This window comes from Chiroxiphia lanceolata, chromosome 2 (assembly GCF_009829145.1).
Source record: "Chiroxiphia lanceolata isolate bChiLan1 chromosome 2, bChiLan1.pri, whole genome shotgun sequence".
Lineage (NCBI taxonomy): Eukaryota > Metazoa > Chordata > Aves > Passeriformes > Pipridae > Chiroxiphia > Chiroxiphia lanceolata.
The window spans coordinates 90832141-90850553 of NC_045638.1; the positions used below are offsets into that span (position 1 = coordinate 90832141).

General features: G+C 37.8%; 1 protein-coding gene across 3 annotated transcripts in view; it reads right to left on the minus strand.

The window, feature by feature from the left end:
- Window positions 1-9409: 9409 nt before the first annotated feature.
- Window positions 9410-18413, minus strand: part of PRMT8 (protein arginine methyltransferase 8) — a 57508-nt gene continuing 48504 nt past the window's right edge. For all 3 annotated transcript variants that reach the window (XM_032678831.1, XM_032678830.1, XM_032678832.1), the window contains exons 9-11: window positions 15062-15212; window positions 12673-12794; window positions 9410-11025 (exon numbers count right to left, since the gene is read on the minus strand). In XM_032678831.1, coding sequence (XP_032534722.1) covers window positions 10942-11025; window positions 12673-12794; window positions 15062-15212 — 357 coding nt within the window. In that variant the 3' untranslated portion in view covers window positions 9410-10941. The remainder of the gene's footprint in view (window positions 11026-12672; window positions 12795-15061; window positions 15213-18413) is intronic.

Genomic DNA, 18413 nt, shown 5'->3' on the forward strand with positions numbered 1-18413 from the left:
AAGAAACTGAAATTTGGGAGTGGAGGAGAGAAAAAAATGTACATGAATATTTTTGTCTAGTGGTTTGCATTCTTTTTCTTTCCCCAGAACCTGAATCATCGATAAAATATTTGTGTTGCTTCGTAGTAAATTAACTCAAGCAAAATTTCCCAACTTGAGACCGTTTTTGTTTGCAACATCCGTATATTGGCAGAATTTTCTACCATGTGAGATAGTTTTGGAATAAATCCACTTCATCATCTGCACAAGTGGAAGCTTGTTTTAGAAAGCAGAAAGATGCTCATAAAGCTAATCAGTAGCAATTTCCTGAATTCATCCACAGCTGTTGAAATAATGGGTCTTTTTGATTATTGAAATTACAGGAATTGCAATAGCACTCACATACGCTCTTGAAAAAAAGAAAGATGGACACTTTGACCTGTTTACACCTCAAACAACTAAAGTTCTTTTAATATGAAACTAGTAAAAGGCAACTGATTATTGTATGATGAAAATAGGCTTCTCAAGGGAAAAAAAATCTGTAGGTTAAATTTACAGGCAGGTATAAAAGTTCCTTCCTATTACTAATCTGAAATACTGTATGTAGTGACACTGATTCCTTCCAAATGTACTGGAAGTTAAAGGACATCTGAGTAGTCAGATAAGCATTGCTTCTTTCCTTTCAGACTGAAGAGGAAAGTGTTTCAAACAAATCCAGCTATACTGGAAAATGGTGTTTAGCTTCTGCAGCCATCAGTGTCCTTCCAGTGCCTTTTCTAGAACATGCTTCTTCTGGGCACAACAATCATTGCAAGTCTTCCCATTCCTAGAAGAACTCAGATTCAGAGGAGCTTTCTCACTAGGAATTACTGGTTTTCACTGAAGTCAGGAAGTGAGTTGGGAAGCCTGTGGAACAGAGACATTCAAGTAGAACATTATGTGACTCTGAGTCTTACTCAAATGCTCATATTACTTGAGTTCTGTTTATGTGTATGTGAGTAATGAACAGTGAAGACCCTGCTGTGTTCTCTGTGTGGCTGATGACATTATTGTGTTGTGTGTGTATCTGCACCTTTGCAATATGTACTCAGCTCAGATTTTGTCTGGACTTGCAAAAAGGAACAGCAGCAGCCAAAACTATCATCTCTCTATAATATATGGTGTTGTGCCTGGTGTTTTATCTTGTGCCATCTTTACCCTTTGCAGAACAAATCAAGCATATGAATCATGCATGTGTATATTGCTGTGTCTGTATAGCTGTTAGAAAAGCTCAGGTGCCATCTTTTTCAGGGGTAGAGTACAGGATAGGTTTGCGACCATCCCTGCTAGTCATTACTCCTCCATTTTACCTTTTCCAAGGCATTAGAACTCTGCAATAAACCACTTTAAGTTACTCCCTTGTCAGAATCTCAAGAGAAAAGGCGGGGGGTGGGGTGGGGAGAAGACAGAGTTCACTAATCTACTGGATTAGTGAGCTGAACTAGCCCAGCAAAATCTGACAAATATCAGAGTTAGTGGGAGGATTTGGGCGGAAAACACAGCTAAGATCACAGTTTTGAGAAAAGAAGTCTAGAGGAGTGGGCAGCCCATTTTCAGTATCAGCAAGGTGTTTAATTGTCTTATCTCTTTGTAATTTCATCTTTTAAATATGGATAAATGGAACTGGATGTGAACTAATTCACCATGCTTCTCAGGTGGCTTCAGAGGCCGGTGGTGAACTCAGTATTGCTGCAGCCAAACACCAGTTTGCATACTTCTGCTAGGGGTTGAAAAGCCTCCAGGCTACCACTGCATAGCTCAGAGGTAAGGCACTCAGCTGTAAAGCTGTGACTGTAAGTGAACTGTTCTGCTCTGTTCTGTTCCTGCATGGCCTTCTCCCAGTTCTTACAGGTGCAAATGACACTGAACTGAATGCAAATGCACTGAACTGCACTAAGTGACAATTTTGAACAAGGTCCTTTGAATCTAGCTATTAGGGCTCATCAGTTGTCATAGCAACCCTGTATTGTATGGATTTATGAAGCTGTAATAAGACCGTTTCTCATCCCTTTGAAATGAGGCATAAATCATTAATGCAGCTTCTCAGCGACAGAGCTTCTTTAGGTATTATTCTAACAGAGAAACTGATTTGCATTAAATGACATGTCTGTCAGCAGAGAAAGATGAATGATAGGAGTAAAACTTTCTACAGGTATGCTATAGGCATTTTTATTTGTAACCACACTGTAAAGTCACCTTCTACACTGAAATCATTGGAGTAATTAGAAGCCCCAGGGGAGACTGTGCAAGGAATTACTAAACTCAGATAAGATGTGTAGTTTCTACTTTCTACAGAGAAAACTACTGCCTTCTTCAACAAGAAATCAAAGGACGAGTTTATCTTCTGTCGTGGAAAAACACTTGTCTGCTCAGTTTTCTTATAAAAGTTTGTAAATCCGACAACTATGCAGTTAAAGAAAAGTATTTCAGGTTAAAATGTTAGCTTAATTTAAAAGTATTTTTTCCATTTGTTTTTGCTGTCCATTAGTGGTTCAGAAGGCAAGAAGTCCTTGGCAGTGAATTACATTCAGTAGTTTTGCACTTCTTCCCTGCATAAATGTGCAATGAACTTTTTTGCTAAGATATGATTTATGGAATTGTAGGATTTTGAAAGGAAAAAGGCCCACTAAGTCAATTTGATTTTGTATCACCTACTATTCCATTGCACCCAGTTACTCTGAATGAAATCTAAAACATTCTGTTTGTATCTTGATTTGAAGGCATTAAGAACTGATAACCTTAACTATTGGAACAGACTGCTCAGAAAGTTGGTAGTCTTCTTCACTGTTAAAAATGCTGTTATTTTCTCTTTGAAATGACTGGCCTCAGCTTCTGGCTGATATTCTCTTACAGAAGACTAAAGAGCCTTTAATATGTAATGCCAATACCTAGAGACTATAAGTCATCTTCTACTCTTTCTCCAGTTTCCATACTGGATCAAACAGCAGGTTGATTTGATACAGTATCCTGTCTCTAGCAGTGGCCAAAACCAGATGCCTTAAAGAAATATTGATAGGGCTGCAATTTATGATATTTTCTTTGATATTCTTCTGATTTGCACTCCCTACTTTGCAGGGATGAAATGCAGGATGAAATGGGTTTTATGTATTAAAATACCCTCCACTGGCTTCTCTTCTAAGACTGGAACATGTTGAATCTTATTTTGAACTCATATAAATCTATCAGCTCTACAGTATCCTTGGCAAGGAGTTCCACAGCTTAATTTTATTCTTCATAGAGAACCACCTGTGTTTATTTCGAATAACAAGCTCTACTAGCCCAAATCAAAAATCAGGACACCAAAATTCCATGCAATTACTGTGCCCATTTTGCTGCTATGGTATACGGAAATACCATCAGTAACTTGTTCTTAAGAAATGTTGTTGCACTCATCCATCATGAGATTGTCTAACCATTTTTTGCTATAGTCTGCTAGCAATTAAGATTGGACAGACTACTGTAACTAGCCTCTAGATACTTTCAGAAGTCAGTACTTTACGGAATACAGTCCTCCAAGCTAGAGTTTTGACCCACATTTTTAGTTGCTACAGGCATATTACATGATTGGGCCAAGAGAGTCTAAAGAAGAGAGAGGCATCTTATCAGTGTGTAAATACTTCATGGATGTGGGGAATGAAGAGGAGGCAGACAGACTCTTCTCAAGAGTGCCCAGTGACAGGAGAAGAGGCTACAGGCACAAATTGAAACACAAGAAATTGCATTTGAACAAAAAAATTATTTTTTTTTAATGTGTTGGTGGTGAAACACTGAAATAGTTTTCTCAGAGAGGTTGTGGAGTGTCCATCCTTGGAGATATTCAAAACCCTACTATAAAAGGTCCTGAACAACCTGTTCCAGCTTGTCCTGCTTCAGCAGCGGGGATGGATGTTTTCAAGAGATTGATAAATCACAGTGGACCTTTCTGACTTCTAAAATTCTGACTCCTTATAAATGTCCTGAGTTCCTTGGGACTGGCAGGATCTCCAGGCTGACTAGATTTATCCTCACTACCACAGGCATTTATATGAGTGGACCATAATAAAAAGAACACATGACACACAGGCAAATAAGAGATGAGGACAGCTTAGTTGAAAAGTTTGATTTAGGTCTGGTTTTGATTTATAAGCAGGTTCCAGAAGAGGAATCCTGTATATCACTAAAGTAAAAGTTAGAAACATCTCAAGATGAAGGAAAAGAAATAGCATATTGTGCCACTACTGTTGAAAGAACAAGAATGGGAAGAACATAACACAGTGTCAAATGTTCTGGCAAGCAGAAGTGAATTTTGCATTTGGACCCATGAACATTAGGTTGGAACGGTCTAGGCATTTACTCAGATTGAGATCAGACATCCTGCTGTTTAGCAGAATTCCTACTTAACAGTATCACTTGGCAAGAGAATTCAAATGGAAATTTCTCACCAGAAAATGTTTTAATGTCTCTGCTACCTTTGTTAGTGGGAGGAGTCAGACCAATTTACCTGGTCTTCTGAGTATTTGCTGATTATTTTCCTAATTATCTCCACATCTTTACTGGTAAAGGATACCTTGACCTTTTGAATTCTACTGCTTCCATACCCTCAATTCGTAGCTCAGAATTTATTGTCATGATGTGTTTTGTCTACTTGACATACAAATTCTATCCATCACATGCTCCTGCTTCAGCCTGACACAGCACTTTTGTTGCTTGCCTACCTACACTCATCCCACAGAAAGTAAGGAAAATAATGAGGTTTTTTTCTCTGAGATACTCTGTTAGTGGGGATAATAGCAATTATTTTTGCTTCAATCAGATCTCATTAGCTAATGACACTGATTTGTCATGCCAATAAATGTGAAAATACGCCACTATGATGATAAAGTACTTCTGCTAACTGATCAGCATTGCAAGTTACTTTTAATGAGTTATACATGCCTTTCGGGGCTGCCATTTCATAACCTGCTTTAAAATGGCAGGGCTTGTATGGTTTGTGATTAAATACTGTCGTGACCTTAATAGAGGAGTCCATTTCTGGTTCTAGGGCTGTGTTGTACTGGAAATACTGATGGTTTATGTGAGCAAATGGAAAATGGCTAGGCACAAAAACACAGAGTCAATCTCCAAAAGGGGATGTTCCATTTTCCACATGAAGATTTATAGGTCAGCTTAGGTTTGATTTTGCTGATGTGCTTCTAGAAGACCACATTTGATGATTCAGAGGAATGACCTGGATTGTAGCCCTGTGTGCTCTGTGAGAAGTAAGACTGATTTTGTGTTGTAGTTGTCATCTCAAAGCTAACGTGGTTTCTTTCTGTTTCACAATCACGCTACAGTTCTCTCCAAGCTTTCTCAAAAGATGCTATCTTTATGTTGTTTGCATCATCACTTATCTCCAATGTTTGTTTCCATTGAAAAATGAGAAAAATATCAAACATGCTAAGAAAAGGGAAAATTCAGGGAAATTGTATTGGTGCCTGCAGAGACTGGAAATATAGGCAAAGAGAACAGTGGAGATTTCAAAAATTTTGAGGTCATAAAAACGTTTTTCTTTCCCTTCAGCCATATTTGCGCCCTGGAATAATTTTTTGTCTAAAGGATGGGTGCTCTGCTTTAGCAGCCATCTGTGAGCAGTGGTCTACTTCTTTCTCCATCTCAGCTGTGTAGAACACATGTCTTTTACCTTTTCATGTCTATCCCCAGAAGTAGCAGCTATTTTCAGGGGACATTCTTGTTCCCTGTAGGCGTACTACTGCCCTGGCTCACCTCAGTCAACATACTGTGCAGAAATATAATTTTTCTGGGAAATCTCTAGCTCATGATTCACATGCTCTTTAAATATATTGTTCTATCAGATCTGAAACACCAGGTTTATTTGTTTAGTTGCTCTTTAAGAAGATTTGTAGGTGCTGTAAATTCACATTTAATTTTTAGGAAGTTCAGATGTGATCTAAAGGATTTGTCTTCCTCCCACATACCTATGTGCTTTGGGGATTAACATCTGAGATGATCTCTGAGAAATGTTGAAAATAAATCTTTCAAAAAAGACTGAAAACCTCCCACTTTTCCAGTTGGAACTAGTCTGTGAATGCTGAATGCCTATTGAAAAAGAAATCACGTGGCTTTGTTGTATATTCAAACTAGGAAAGTGCACACAGTGGCATAAACTTAGACCTTGTATGCCAACCTGAAAATTACTCATAAAATGTGTCCTCAATGCCACCAACACAATGCAGTAAGAGAACCTGAAGTTCTCTTTGAATAGTGGATCCTTGGGGTTATATTCTTTGCAAAACCCTTAGATATATTTGTTAAAACTTGTATAACAGAAGCAATATATACTTAGACTCTGTTAGAAGATAAAAAAGGGGAGGAGTGATTACAGGTGGATATGAGATGTAATTCATATAAAAGGCCAGGGTGCAATCATGGGTTGTATAGGGAAGAGAGGAGGTACAATGAGGGAACTAAGGTGGGAACTAATTGTATCTTGCAGTATCTAATGGAGAGTACAGTGAAAACAGAGCCAGACTCTTCTCAGGGGCAAATAGTAAAATAATAAGAGCCAACAGGCCCAAGTTAAAACATGAGAAATTCCGATTGAACATAAAGTGCTTATGTGAGATTAGCCCAGCACTGGAACAGCTGCCAAGAGGGGTTGGGGAGTCTCTGTTCTTGGAAATCACATAATCCCAGAATGGTTACGTTTGGAAAGGACTGTTGGAGGTCATGTAGTCTAAACCCCTGCTCAAGCAGGGTCCCTTAGAGCACATTACTCAGGACTGTTGCCAGGTGGCTTTTGAGTATCTCCAGGAAGAAGATTCCAGAACCTCTCTGGGCAATCTGTCCCAGTGCTTGGTCACCTGCACAGTAAAGGGGGACCTCCTGTGCGTCAGTTTCTGCCTGTTGCCTCTTGTCCTACTGCTCAACACCACTGAGAAGAGCCTGGTCCATCCTGTTGACATCCTCCCTTCAGATGCTTATATACCTTGATGAGGTTCCCCTCTGTCTCCTCTTCTTGAGACTGAACAGGCCCAACTCCCTCAACCTTTCCTCATAAGTGAGATGCTCCAGGTCCTTAATCATCTTCATTGCCCTTCACTGGACTTGTTCCAGGAGCTCCACGTCTCTCTAACTGAGCAGCCCAGAACTGGACACAACAGTCCAGCTGTGGCCTCACCAGGGCTGAGTAGAGGCACAGGATCATCTCTGTCAACATGCTGGCAAAGCTCTTCCTAATGCACTCTAGGATACCATTGGCCCTCTTGGCCACAAGGGCACTGCTGGCTCATGGACAACTTGTCTGCCAGAACCCTCAGGTCCTTCTCTGCAGAGCTGCTTTCCAGCAGGTCAGCTCCCAGCCTGTACTTCCTTATCTTCTTAAAGCAGGGATTTATTCTTCCTTATATACATAAAACACAACATATCCTTTATAAATTACCTTCTAAGTGAATGAAGTTTCTCTTGGTTATGTATAATCAAATCTCTATTTATTAAATTATGAGTTAATATTAAATTTAAAACAAATCCTGTAAGAAATTATCTCTGAGAAGGTTCTTCAAATTAGCTCTGTAGTAAAAACATGCCACCTTGGGTAATACTATTGTTTATATTCTGGACTGTTTCAACCCCTATTAAAAGTCTAAGATGGTGTAAAAAGGCTCTAAACTTCCTAACTTTGCACACAGGAAAGTCCCCAGAATGACCCCTACAAAACCCAAGCCAAGCCTGAAACTTTAATAACATCTGTAAAGGGCTAGTTTGTGCTGGGAATAAGAAATGCATGTGAGAATGGAGTCATACTATACTGTTCTGTAGAGAACCTTGGGAATAGAGTGGCCCTCCTAACATTACAGACTGCTTCCTTAATCCTTACAAGCATTGCAAGTGTGAATTGCCCACTATGCCTTTTAGAGCCATGCTCAGTATTTAATTTTTTTTAATGTTTCTTTGTGTTTCAAGTGACAGGAAAATCCCTGAGAGGGATTTAATACTTTTGCCTTGGATCAGAGTCAAGGCAGAGGTGACCTGCTTTCTCTTTTCTCCAGTGCTGTACTACTCATCAGGGACAGTCTTTTGTGTAAATACCGTATATCAGTTTCTTTCTCATGCTCTGTCCTCAGCTCATGCTCTTCTTTTCCTGTCAGTGGGAAGGAAACTAAAGCTTTAAACATGTGTCTGTTTCAGTTGTCAGCAGTCATTTTGTCATTAGTATTTTAATGTAAAGCTTTGAAAACCAGTGGCTTTGGTTCAACCTTGGAGTCCACAGGAGACCTTCTTGTTCAAGCCTTGAGAAAATTAGGCTCAGACTCTGTGGCAGGTACTTGCTGGATTGCTGAGCAAAACCTAACAGTCTGTAAGTTTTTGCATACCTATTTCACTAATGTTGATAATGAACTTATTGGTGCTTTCAAAACCTTTGTGGTAGGTAACACCTATAATGGCCTTGGAAGCCTGAATTTGCTTTTTGATCACTTTGATTTTAAAAACACTCAGCCACACTGCAGTAGGTACTCTCAGTTCTTTTTGTGATGGAGAAATACGTGATATGTTTTTGAAATGAAGAAAAGCACAAGCCAATTTTCCAGGACTGAGTGTGCCTGAGGTCTGATTACCATCCCAGAACTGTGCCATTAACAGTATGAGCCAGGGCTTAATCTTGCAATGCTGAAGTGAATGGGCACTTTAAGTACTAAGGCAAGGTGGCCACTGGCCACTGTTGAAGAGAAATCTTCACCACACTGTCAGTAGTTGAAAGATGAGGCAGAAAGGGCAGTCAATATTCAACACTGCTTGAATGCCTCTCAAATTGGTTAATGAGCTGTCCTGATCAAGTTTTTTTTCTGCTTCTTGACCAGTGCTGTCTGTCAGGCAAAAATGGCATATTCTCTGTAAAGACCCTAGGGAATTTTTTAAAATGTTCTTATTTTTGTTTTAAACAAGGTGTGGATTTTTTTTCTTCTTTGTTATTTTTTTAATATTAAATTTATTAAAGATTTGTGCAGTGGGCAATAGAAGTAGATGATTTGAAGTGCTGTCAAAGTATAATTCAGGCAAATGAAGCAAGAGTCTTTCTTCTTTCAGTAATAGTCAGCTCAGTGATTAGTGGTAAAAGAGAAGATGGAAACATTTGAGTATCTTTATATGAATGGAGGGGCCTGAGAAAAAAATCTGGTAAAATTCTTTACCTTTAAGTCTTAGAATCACAGAAGTGTGACTAGAAAGGGACTTGTAGAGGGTTTTTTCCCGGTCCATTACTGAAAGAGTAGCCGAACTGATTCCCTGAAAATGACAGCATTATTTGACAGATAAAATCCTAGTGTTTTTGTGAGGAAACTTGTTCATCCTCATTTAAAAAAAATGAAAGAAAAGTGCTTTAAAACAACAGGGATGAACTACATTGCAAAAAGCATCTTTTACTGCTGAAATACAGTTTAATTTCATTCTACATAGATACCATGTGATACAATCCCTAGACCGTAATCTTTAGACCATAAGAAAATGGAGGCACTGTACAGTTTCTGTGAAGGGAAAATCAATAGATGTAGGTTTCGAAAGCATGAGAAGTTGACAAATACTGGCAAAATACATCTTCAAGTATGCTTTATTTGCAGGTGATTAAAAAGATTTTTAGGCAAAAAACTAGTCAATCTTATCCAATACATGATAGAGCGGTTTAGTGCCTAATGCCAGACAGACTGGAAAATGGGTAGATAGGACTGATGACGCAGTTGTTGATGAATTACATGTGATTAAATGGTCTACATTCATATAGTAAAAAGATCTGATACATACATATACGGAATTGTAAGCACTTAATGTTTTAATAATGATCGGGAGATTTTGTAAGAAAAATAAGGGGCTTAAGGGGATGAGGAAGCTACAGACATCTTAGTATTATCAGAAGCCATTGACAATTTTTAAAGACATTAATCTGTTCCTGCAAATCACTGCACTCTTGAGAATAGTATTTGCAATTTAAAACTTATCTAAAACATCACCAAAAGGAAACACTAATTCCTATTTTTTTTAATTATTTTGTATTAAGAATCTTGCAAAGAACTGAAATATGGCATGGCTAAAAAACATGAATTATCCACCATTTCAGAGACTTTGCATTCATCACATTTAAATACTAGGTGTCTGATTTCAGGTCTCATGCAAAATCCAACTATAAAAACTCACCACAGAATATCTTCAAGGATAAAAAGCAAATGTTTTTTAAAGCTCTGACAGACATCCAGTTGTGAAGGTGAATTTCAAAACTAATGGTCCACATTTTCCAGTGGACATTCAAAAATATAGTTGTTGAACTTCCTGTAAATGCCCAGCTCTTATGTACACTTTGCATGAAGTATTTACCAAAGCTATAACATTGGATGGACAGTTAATGGAATATATCACTGCCTAGAGTAGTGCCAGAGGTAACATCATTATCTTTCCATAACTGCATAATGAGAATTAAATAATCACAAAACAAATTCCTATTATGAAATTATTTTTTTCTCATGTACAATATATATATATATATTCATTTATATTGAATATAAGTCCAGTAATACTGTCACAGTAATGTGCTGTAGTAGTCTTTCATAGTGAGAAAACTGCCCTAATCAACATGCAAAGCTTGGAAGAACCAGAAATTCACAGTAAGTAATACAATTTGTATATGTATCTTCTGCCATCCTGCAGTTAACCAGAACACTCAAGACTGTTGCTTAATTTTTCCTATGTTTGACAAAAGCTACAGTTCTGTATACTGTACATTCACAGTGGGATCCCAGCCCCCCTGTACTATCTGCAAGAAAGATCAGGTTACCACTCTCCATCAGAGTAAACATTCTAGTAGGTAATAAAATAATCTTGTGAACAGTTGTTCTTAGCTTGAAGCTCAGCAGTTCAAGACTTGATAAAATTCTCCTTTTCATCTTTCTGCAAGGTTTCCTGCTAACGCATTTTGTAGTCATTAGATACTGACATTTCACATAGCTGTCCTTTAAAATCCAAGTCTACTGTGAAATCCAGGTCACGCTGTAAAAAGATTTAAATGTAACATGTAAGTAACACCATAAGTTTAGTGTATCAATTCAGTTATCATTGTTTGAGTTGAAAAGACCTGCAGATTCAAGATACCAACAGTGATTTCTAACTTCTTTTTGTTTTAAACTTTGCTAACACTGAAAAAGCAGAGTGTAGGATGTGTAATAGCATTCACCATACAATCTATGCTTAGGTCATATTTCTGTATTCTTCTTGAGGCTGATTTAATGTCCCGGTTACTACTAGGAAGTTTTTGAAGTGCTATTATCATACATATTGTATAAAAATTTCTGAAGGGTATTCCCCATTGAGATGCTCCTTATCTAGGCTAAAGAGCTTTCACGCTAGGGGTTATTCCAGAATAGATCTAGTAAACTTCCCATTGTAGAGAAGCCCTTAGTCATTCTTTATCTTATAATGACATGGTTTTAGGAAAGAGACACAACATAGCCCTACAAAAGGAAGCTCTGACTCTACAAGCTTCTGAAAGCCTTCATCTTTCCTTTTGAACCAAGGTGGTCTCTCTGTTTTATGACAACTATCAAGAACACATTAATTTTAGCATGTAAATCTGCATTCAGGTGCCTACTGCTGTGCAAACAAATTTGAGATATTTTATTCATTTCCCTCAAAGAAAATTGATATGCTTAGTGCAAAAGAAAATTTTCCAGTCCCCCAAGGACAATATAAAGGTAGGAAACAGACTATTTTCCTCTCTTTCACAGCAAGCAGTAGCTTCAGGGGTGAATGCGTTTGTTTTAATGCCAAATTTATTTTATGTTTATTTCTTCTCCTGTACAATATTTCACTACTATGAAAACCATATCCAAGCTGTGTTTGGTACAAAAATGGAAAAGTAACACAAAAAAGGAAGACAAATGCTAAGATTTGCTGCAGTCAACAAATGCAATAGTTCAATAATTACAACTGCTGCAGCTGCGTGTCTCATAGTCTCCTCACAAGTTAAAAGAAGTACTGAATAACTGACAGAGAGGGATTCAGCCCATAGCAGAGAAACTGAGGAAGTTTCCACCAGTCATTGTAGTGTGAAATCCATCATGCTTTAGTCTTGAATAAAACACTGCATTGTCTATGGAAAGCCACAATTTTTAAACAACCCTATCACTAGATTAGTGAGTTAAGTAGATTTGATCAGTGAGTTCACACAGACATCCAAATGAAATGTGTCACTTGATTTTGTACTGGAGAGTTTGTGGGCACTGAGTGGGAGATCACTCAATGACAATAGATGTGGAACTGAAGTGCTTGCTCTTGATCATCCTATGTTGGCAGAAGGGATCTTACCACTGATTTAAGTGACATTATGAAGGGACCTTTGCCTACTTGCATCACAAAATATGAATAAAGCAGATGACAGAGGACACCTGATTTGGTGATGTATTTGAATCCTTTCTCTCCATGCTAGCTTGTTTGCAGGCTGACTTCTGTAATATTACCACTGCTTTCTCATTGTGGTTGGCAGCTTTAGTGAAGCTGTGACTAGAGCTTTTACTAATAAACATGAATGCCTTTAGCATTCTCACTGTATTACTCATATGCATTTTCTTTACTGTTGATTATAGTTTGTGAGTTTGTGAGATTATAGAGCTGGAATTAGAATCAGGGATGCTGACTTACCACATTTTTTGCATTTGGTTTCATGGATATAGTCCCATAGATTTCTTCTCCTCGTCTCACAGTTAAATAGTCCTCTAAGTAGAAGACAGTTTGCTTCCAGTGAGTATAAGGAGCATCAGGTGCTAAAAATATATATATGGGTATTACTTATCAAAATTTCTTACATGTCTTGCAAATCCAATTAAGACTTGGAAACTGTTGGAAAAAACCTTTCTTCTCATAGAATGCTTTAACTTATGTAGTATACTAGTAAATATACTTTACAACAGCACAATTAATTCTATGGCTGTCAGTGGGTTGTCTTCTAATTTTTACTGGAATGTCAGATGTGAATCACACCCAACAAGAAGGATTCCACAAAGGGGGTTACAGAGCAAGACAGGCACTTTTTGATGCTTTCCTTTCAACCCCCACATGTTCAGATTGGGGAAATCTTTACCACTAAGTGCTTTGAATGTCAGAAGTCTAAATTAGTTCAAAAAATAATTACACAAAATCATCAAAAACTATTATTTACAATGCCACAGATGAAACCTTTCGCTCATGATCCTAGAACAGCAGATTTTATAGTTTCCAGGAGGATAGAGATGGTGAAAGGGTACTTGCACCTTGATCTGGCTTTGGATTTTTAAAAGGCATATACTGTGGGCAATCTGCCAGAGATGGAATTAATTTCTAGTCTTGCTTAGCAGAATCACTTTGACACTCCTCTGCTATTTCAGGCTGTTAATTTACTTTTTTTCCCCCAATTTAAATTCAAATCTTTGAGCAGTGCCTAATGAAATTATATTGGTTACTTAGTGCTTCTAGCATTCTTGCAGTCAGGAGCATCTAGGAAGCTAAGAATAGCTAAACAAGTTCAAAGGCTTCCTGACCTGGCAAAAAAAAATCCTCTGATAAATTTATTTTTCTTCTATTTGTATCCCCAGTCACATGAGGCAATTGTATTGTATCATACTAATAATATAGTAACACTGTGCAATAAAATAATGATCTTATTTCATTTCAACATCAATATTTAAAAAAAATATTTGGAGTTTGAAATTTTTTGTGACTGGGGAAACACTGTTGCATTTTCAAAAAACTGTCAGGACAGGATTTTTTAGCTTTTTTTTTTTCCCCAAAAAATTCTAGTATCAGAAGACTAACATAAACAAACTTTTCCTCAGAAACTGTGCTGGCAAACTGGTATCTTCCAAAGGAAAAGTATTTTACCAGATAATTTCTCTCTATGTGTCCAGACAGTTTTAATGACTACTAATTGCAGTATTTAAATGGAGCAATCTTCTTGTAGGAGTTCAGATCCAGGCTCTGTTTACTATTTGGACATGCCTCTGTAAAACTTTTAAGTGAAAATGTGTTAGACCAAAACTAAATTGAATTTATATTTTAAATTGTAACTGCTACCTTGTACACACACATATACCCTTATGCAGAGCTATGTTCCTTAGAAAAGCCTGACATAACTGGAAACTTATGCCCCATGAAGAGTGTGCGTGTGTGTGTAATATAGGCACAGGTCTTCAAGTCCACTCCAAATCACATACTTATTTTCTTCATAATTAAAAAACTACATATCAATCAAGTGGCACTTCATCATGTCCTACAAACTGGTGTATTTTACTGAATTCAGTAGAACTTTGCCAACAGACACCAGCTGAGAATCTAAATCAGTCTTCCAGATGGTGGTGACCTTCAGCAACAGATGGCCAAATGACTTTTTTATGGAGTAACTGCTTCTGCACCTACCTTATCATCATGTACTAAATAGAGGCAGAGAAACACTTCCTTCAACCTCCTGTATGTGGTCAGGCTAATACAGGATGAGGTTTTTGCATTTCTTGCAACACTGTGGTTTATTCAGTCAGTTAAATGATGCCTTAAAGGAATGGGGTTATTCCTTTAAATATCTGCTCATCGAGGTAAGTTAGAGTTTCACATTGTTAGAGATGATTTACCTAAGCAGTGTGTACTTGGAAAAAATGATGATTTTGTTCTAGACTCTGAGACAAGCAAGAGCTTTGTTGAGTTTTGGATTTAGGGAAAACCAGGATGCAGAGCTGCTATCTCTCACTGAGCCGATAATTCCCTGTCTAATCTGAAAACTTGACATGGGATTTGGATATAACTGGTGAGGGGCATAAACTCCTAGGTCATAATTCCCACTGAACCCTAAGCTTGGTAGCCATTGTGAAATTCAGCCTCTGTTTCTATAGAATCCTTGTAAGCAATTGCCCTTTCCCAATCCTGCTCACCTCCCCCAGAATGACAGTTATTTTTATCACTGAAATTCAAACTTGGTGGTACATTAAACCTTTCTGTGCCATCTGAACAGCAGAACTGATAGACTGATAGCAACAGAAATGAAATTAAAAGAAATACAGATTACCTGTAGAAAATCCCATCTTCTTGTGGCACTTTGTAAATTCAATATTAAAATAGGTGACCAAGGCATGAATGTAATCATTACGTTGAATTTGGAGGCAGAATGCAGAAGTAAATGCCAATTCTTCAGTCTTCACTGTATAAATATCTACTTCCTGTTTTGAGGAGAAAGAAAAAGACATTTACATGCAGAAGTCTGTGACTCTCAGGTAAGTGTTCAGTTATGTACTTTAGCATTTTATTTAATTATCAGCCACAAAGACAACTTGCAGCCCTTTAATACTGTAAGAAATCAATGGTACACTTGAATATATCAAAAAAATAGCAAACGATCCAGTTATGTGACTAAGCTGACAGAGTGTGGCAAGAGAGGCCACTCATGGAAGACTGTGTGTTCTTGGGAATGGCAGGGAGGGGCTGTAGGAGCTGGAGGAAATCCAGGTAAAAATCTGCCTTGAGAAATGCAGGCATGATGGATGCTGAAATGAAAATATAGGTCCCAGTTCAAAGACCTTTTGTTATCAAAGACTGTCAGCATTGAGGAAAGATGTTGGCAGAGTTGGGTTTTTAATAAAAATAAACTTTTTATTTGTTTGTGCATCTCTGAAAGGGAAAGTGATTTGACCATGTCAAGCAATTGAAACATTTGAGGTGTGAGAGGGTCCTGCTTTCTAATGGTAATGCTTTCTAGTCCTTTGTCAGATAACTGATTCCAATTGGACAGTCCACAGGGACCTTACTCTTGAACAAGACAGAAGCAAATTATGTAACTAGTGCTACAGCTGGATTGCAGTAGTTGGAAGCAATGATGTAGTCTTTAAGATTGCTTATTTCCATCAATATTTAAATCTCCCTGTTCAAGGCTTAAACTTGTGTTTGCCAGATGGATCTGATTTTCCCGGCTTTTGGTATTGCTTTTATCTGGGTTGTTTCCAGAACTTGTAGTCATGATAAGGAGGATAATAAGTCTGCAATACTACTAATTGTGTTCTAATACTGTGGGAAATCAGTGCACTTTCTGATATCCTCATTGCTCATTCTGATACCCTCATTGCTCATGCATACAGAGAAAGAAAAGTTTTGTAGGTAGAAATCCAAATTTTCTCTACCAGCCTATGCCAGGAATCCTATCTCTGATCTCACCATCATTTTTTCAGATCCATCCTGCAAAAATGGAGGACAGAGTCTAGACTGCCCATTGGAGGGGTTTTTTTAGTCCTGTCTGGTTAGCATTGCTCAAGAACAACTTAAACATAATGAAAATTATTGTACTACATTACGATGACACCCTGAGGCACTAGTGTTTACAAGTGACCCATGCATATAACTGGTCATTTAAAACTGTGATAGCCTTAAAATGTTTTGGGGTTTTTGCCCTTAAAAGAAGGTAAGAAAAAAGCATAGTGGGAATAAGAACTTCTGAGGTCTCCTGGCAGAGTTCCACAGCAGACTGCAAGCTTTGACAAGCTAGACTGGCCTGGTGGGTGATAGCTGCAGATTTCTGTAATTTTTGGTGTCTTTTTAGTGGTATCACTGTGGGGAAATTGTGACTTAAGTCTAATGGTGAGGCACATAATAGGGAACTAGCTCCCTCTCTCTGAGCTGTGTTGGCTCTGCAGGGTAAAGTGGAATCAAAAGAACGAGGAAATATTTTTATTAGAGAAGTTAGTAGAAATTTATCAAAAATACTGAACAGGTGGGCTACCTAAAATGTTGGTCACTTTCACAGTTTTTTTTTTTTAAGGACAGAAACATGCCTTTTTTACTATGCAAGGTATGAGACAAATATGTGGGTTTTTTTATTAGTTAATATAATTTTGAGAATGGATGAGTCCAGTTTTGGTGATCTCTTTGAATTGTAGTCTGGCTACTTATATATTCTTATATTCAATGGCACTGCTTATTGCAGCTAACTGTACAGGGGACAAATACTATCATTGCATAAAATAAATGGAAGAGTCATGATTTACCAGATTTCATTCAGATTTCAACAACAACAACAACAACAACAAAATGGGCATAGTTACGCAGGAATGTGATCAAAATACAGCTCTTTATTATCACACTACAAAAATAAAATATTTTAAGCTAAGCAGCAGTAAAAGTGTCAGAATTATCAGCTGAGTAAGGGGGTTCAGACCATGGTGGACACTGCATGAAAGACCATGAGGCATCCCATGGTACATGTCCCTGTTGCACAGAGAGACGTCCAGTTTTGACATTCACTTCATAAAGAATGGTTCTTAGACTGTCCTGTGGCACAAATCGCTTTAGGACTGAGCAGATGATGTATCATTTAGAATCAACAGTGAGGTTGAGATGCTGTGTTGCCAGCTGCTATTTCTTGTTTGAGTGGTATCACCCTGGATGAAGGCAGCTCTCTTCTAATGGGAGAAACAGCTTTCAATCAGGTTTACTCATGGAAAAAATACTGACTTGCTACCTGTCCCATTTCTTCATGTGAATCAGAATTAAGGTTGGTTCTAGAGTGCCACAGCACCTCTTTTCTGATCCCCTTCCCAGACAGGCTTTGATAAACAAGAATGTTGCATAATTTTTTTTGTGCAAGGAAGGCAGTTTGTGACTTAAGTAGCATTAAACTGTGTAATCTTAAAGTGGTGTCTGCAGGAGCTGTAATCTGTACTTGGAAAGAACACAAACAGATTTTTTTTTTTTATTTTTTTTTAGTTCTGTGTCTAGATAGGGAAGGATATTCAGGAAAGCTTAACAGTGTTTTTTATTACAAACTGGATGTGGCATGTCCTTTGTTCTTGTTTGGTTTTGTCAGTTTTTGCCACTCTTTCATTGCAGATTTTTCTACAGGTGTGAACAATTGATTTATTGTTATTTTAGTCTCTGGTGCTGACACCAAATCAGAATTAACAGGCAGAAAAAGTTTTCAGTCAACCCAAACACATTTGTATTTTTCCAAAGTACAAGGGGATCAGACAAGGAAACACAACTGTTTTACTGAGTTTGAAACAAACTTTTCCTTTTTTTGGCAATATTACTGAAAGCAGTAGTCCCTCAGTAGGACACCTGTACACTTATCCTGAGTTCAGTTATTGACTGGTGGTTTCAAGATGCTTTGATCCCACTACCCTCCCTGGCTTGAAAATTAAACAGAGGACTCCCATTCTTGTGCCCCTGAGATATATTTAAGAGATCATTCAAAAGGAAATGGCTTCCACAACACAGAACATGTTGTATTCTCTGCATACCACCCCCAGTACACCTGTGGCCTAGTGGCTAGAGTTCCTTAAAGGATTCAAGACTTGTGTTACATCCAATTTCTGAGGAGTACAAAACAGGAAATTTTACTCAAGTCTCCAGCATTTTAGCTAAGTGTCATGGTT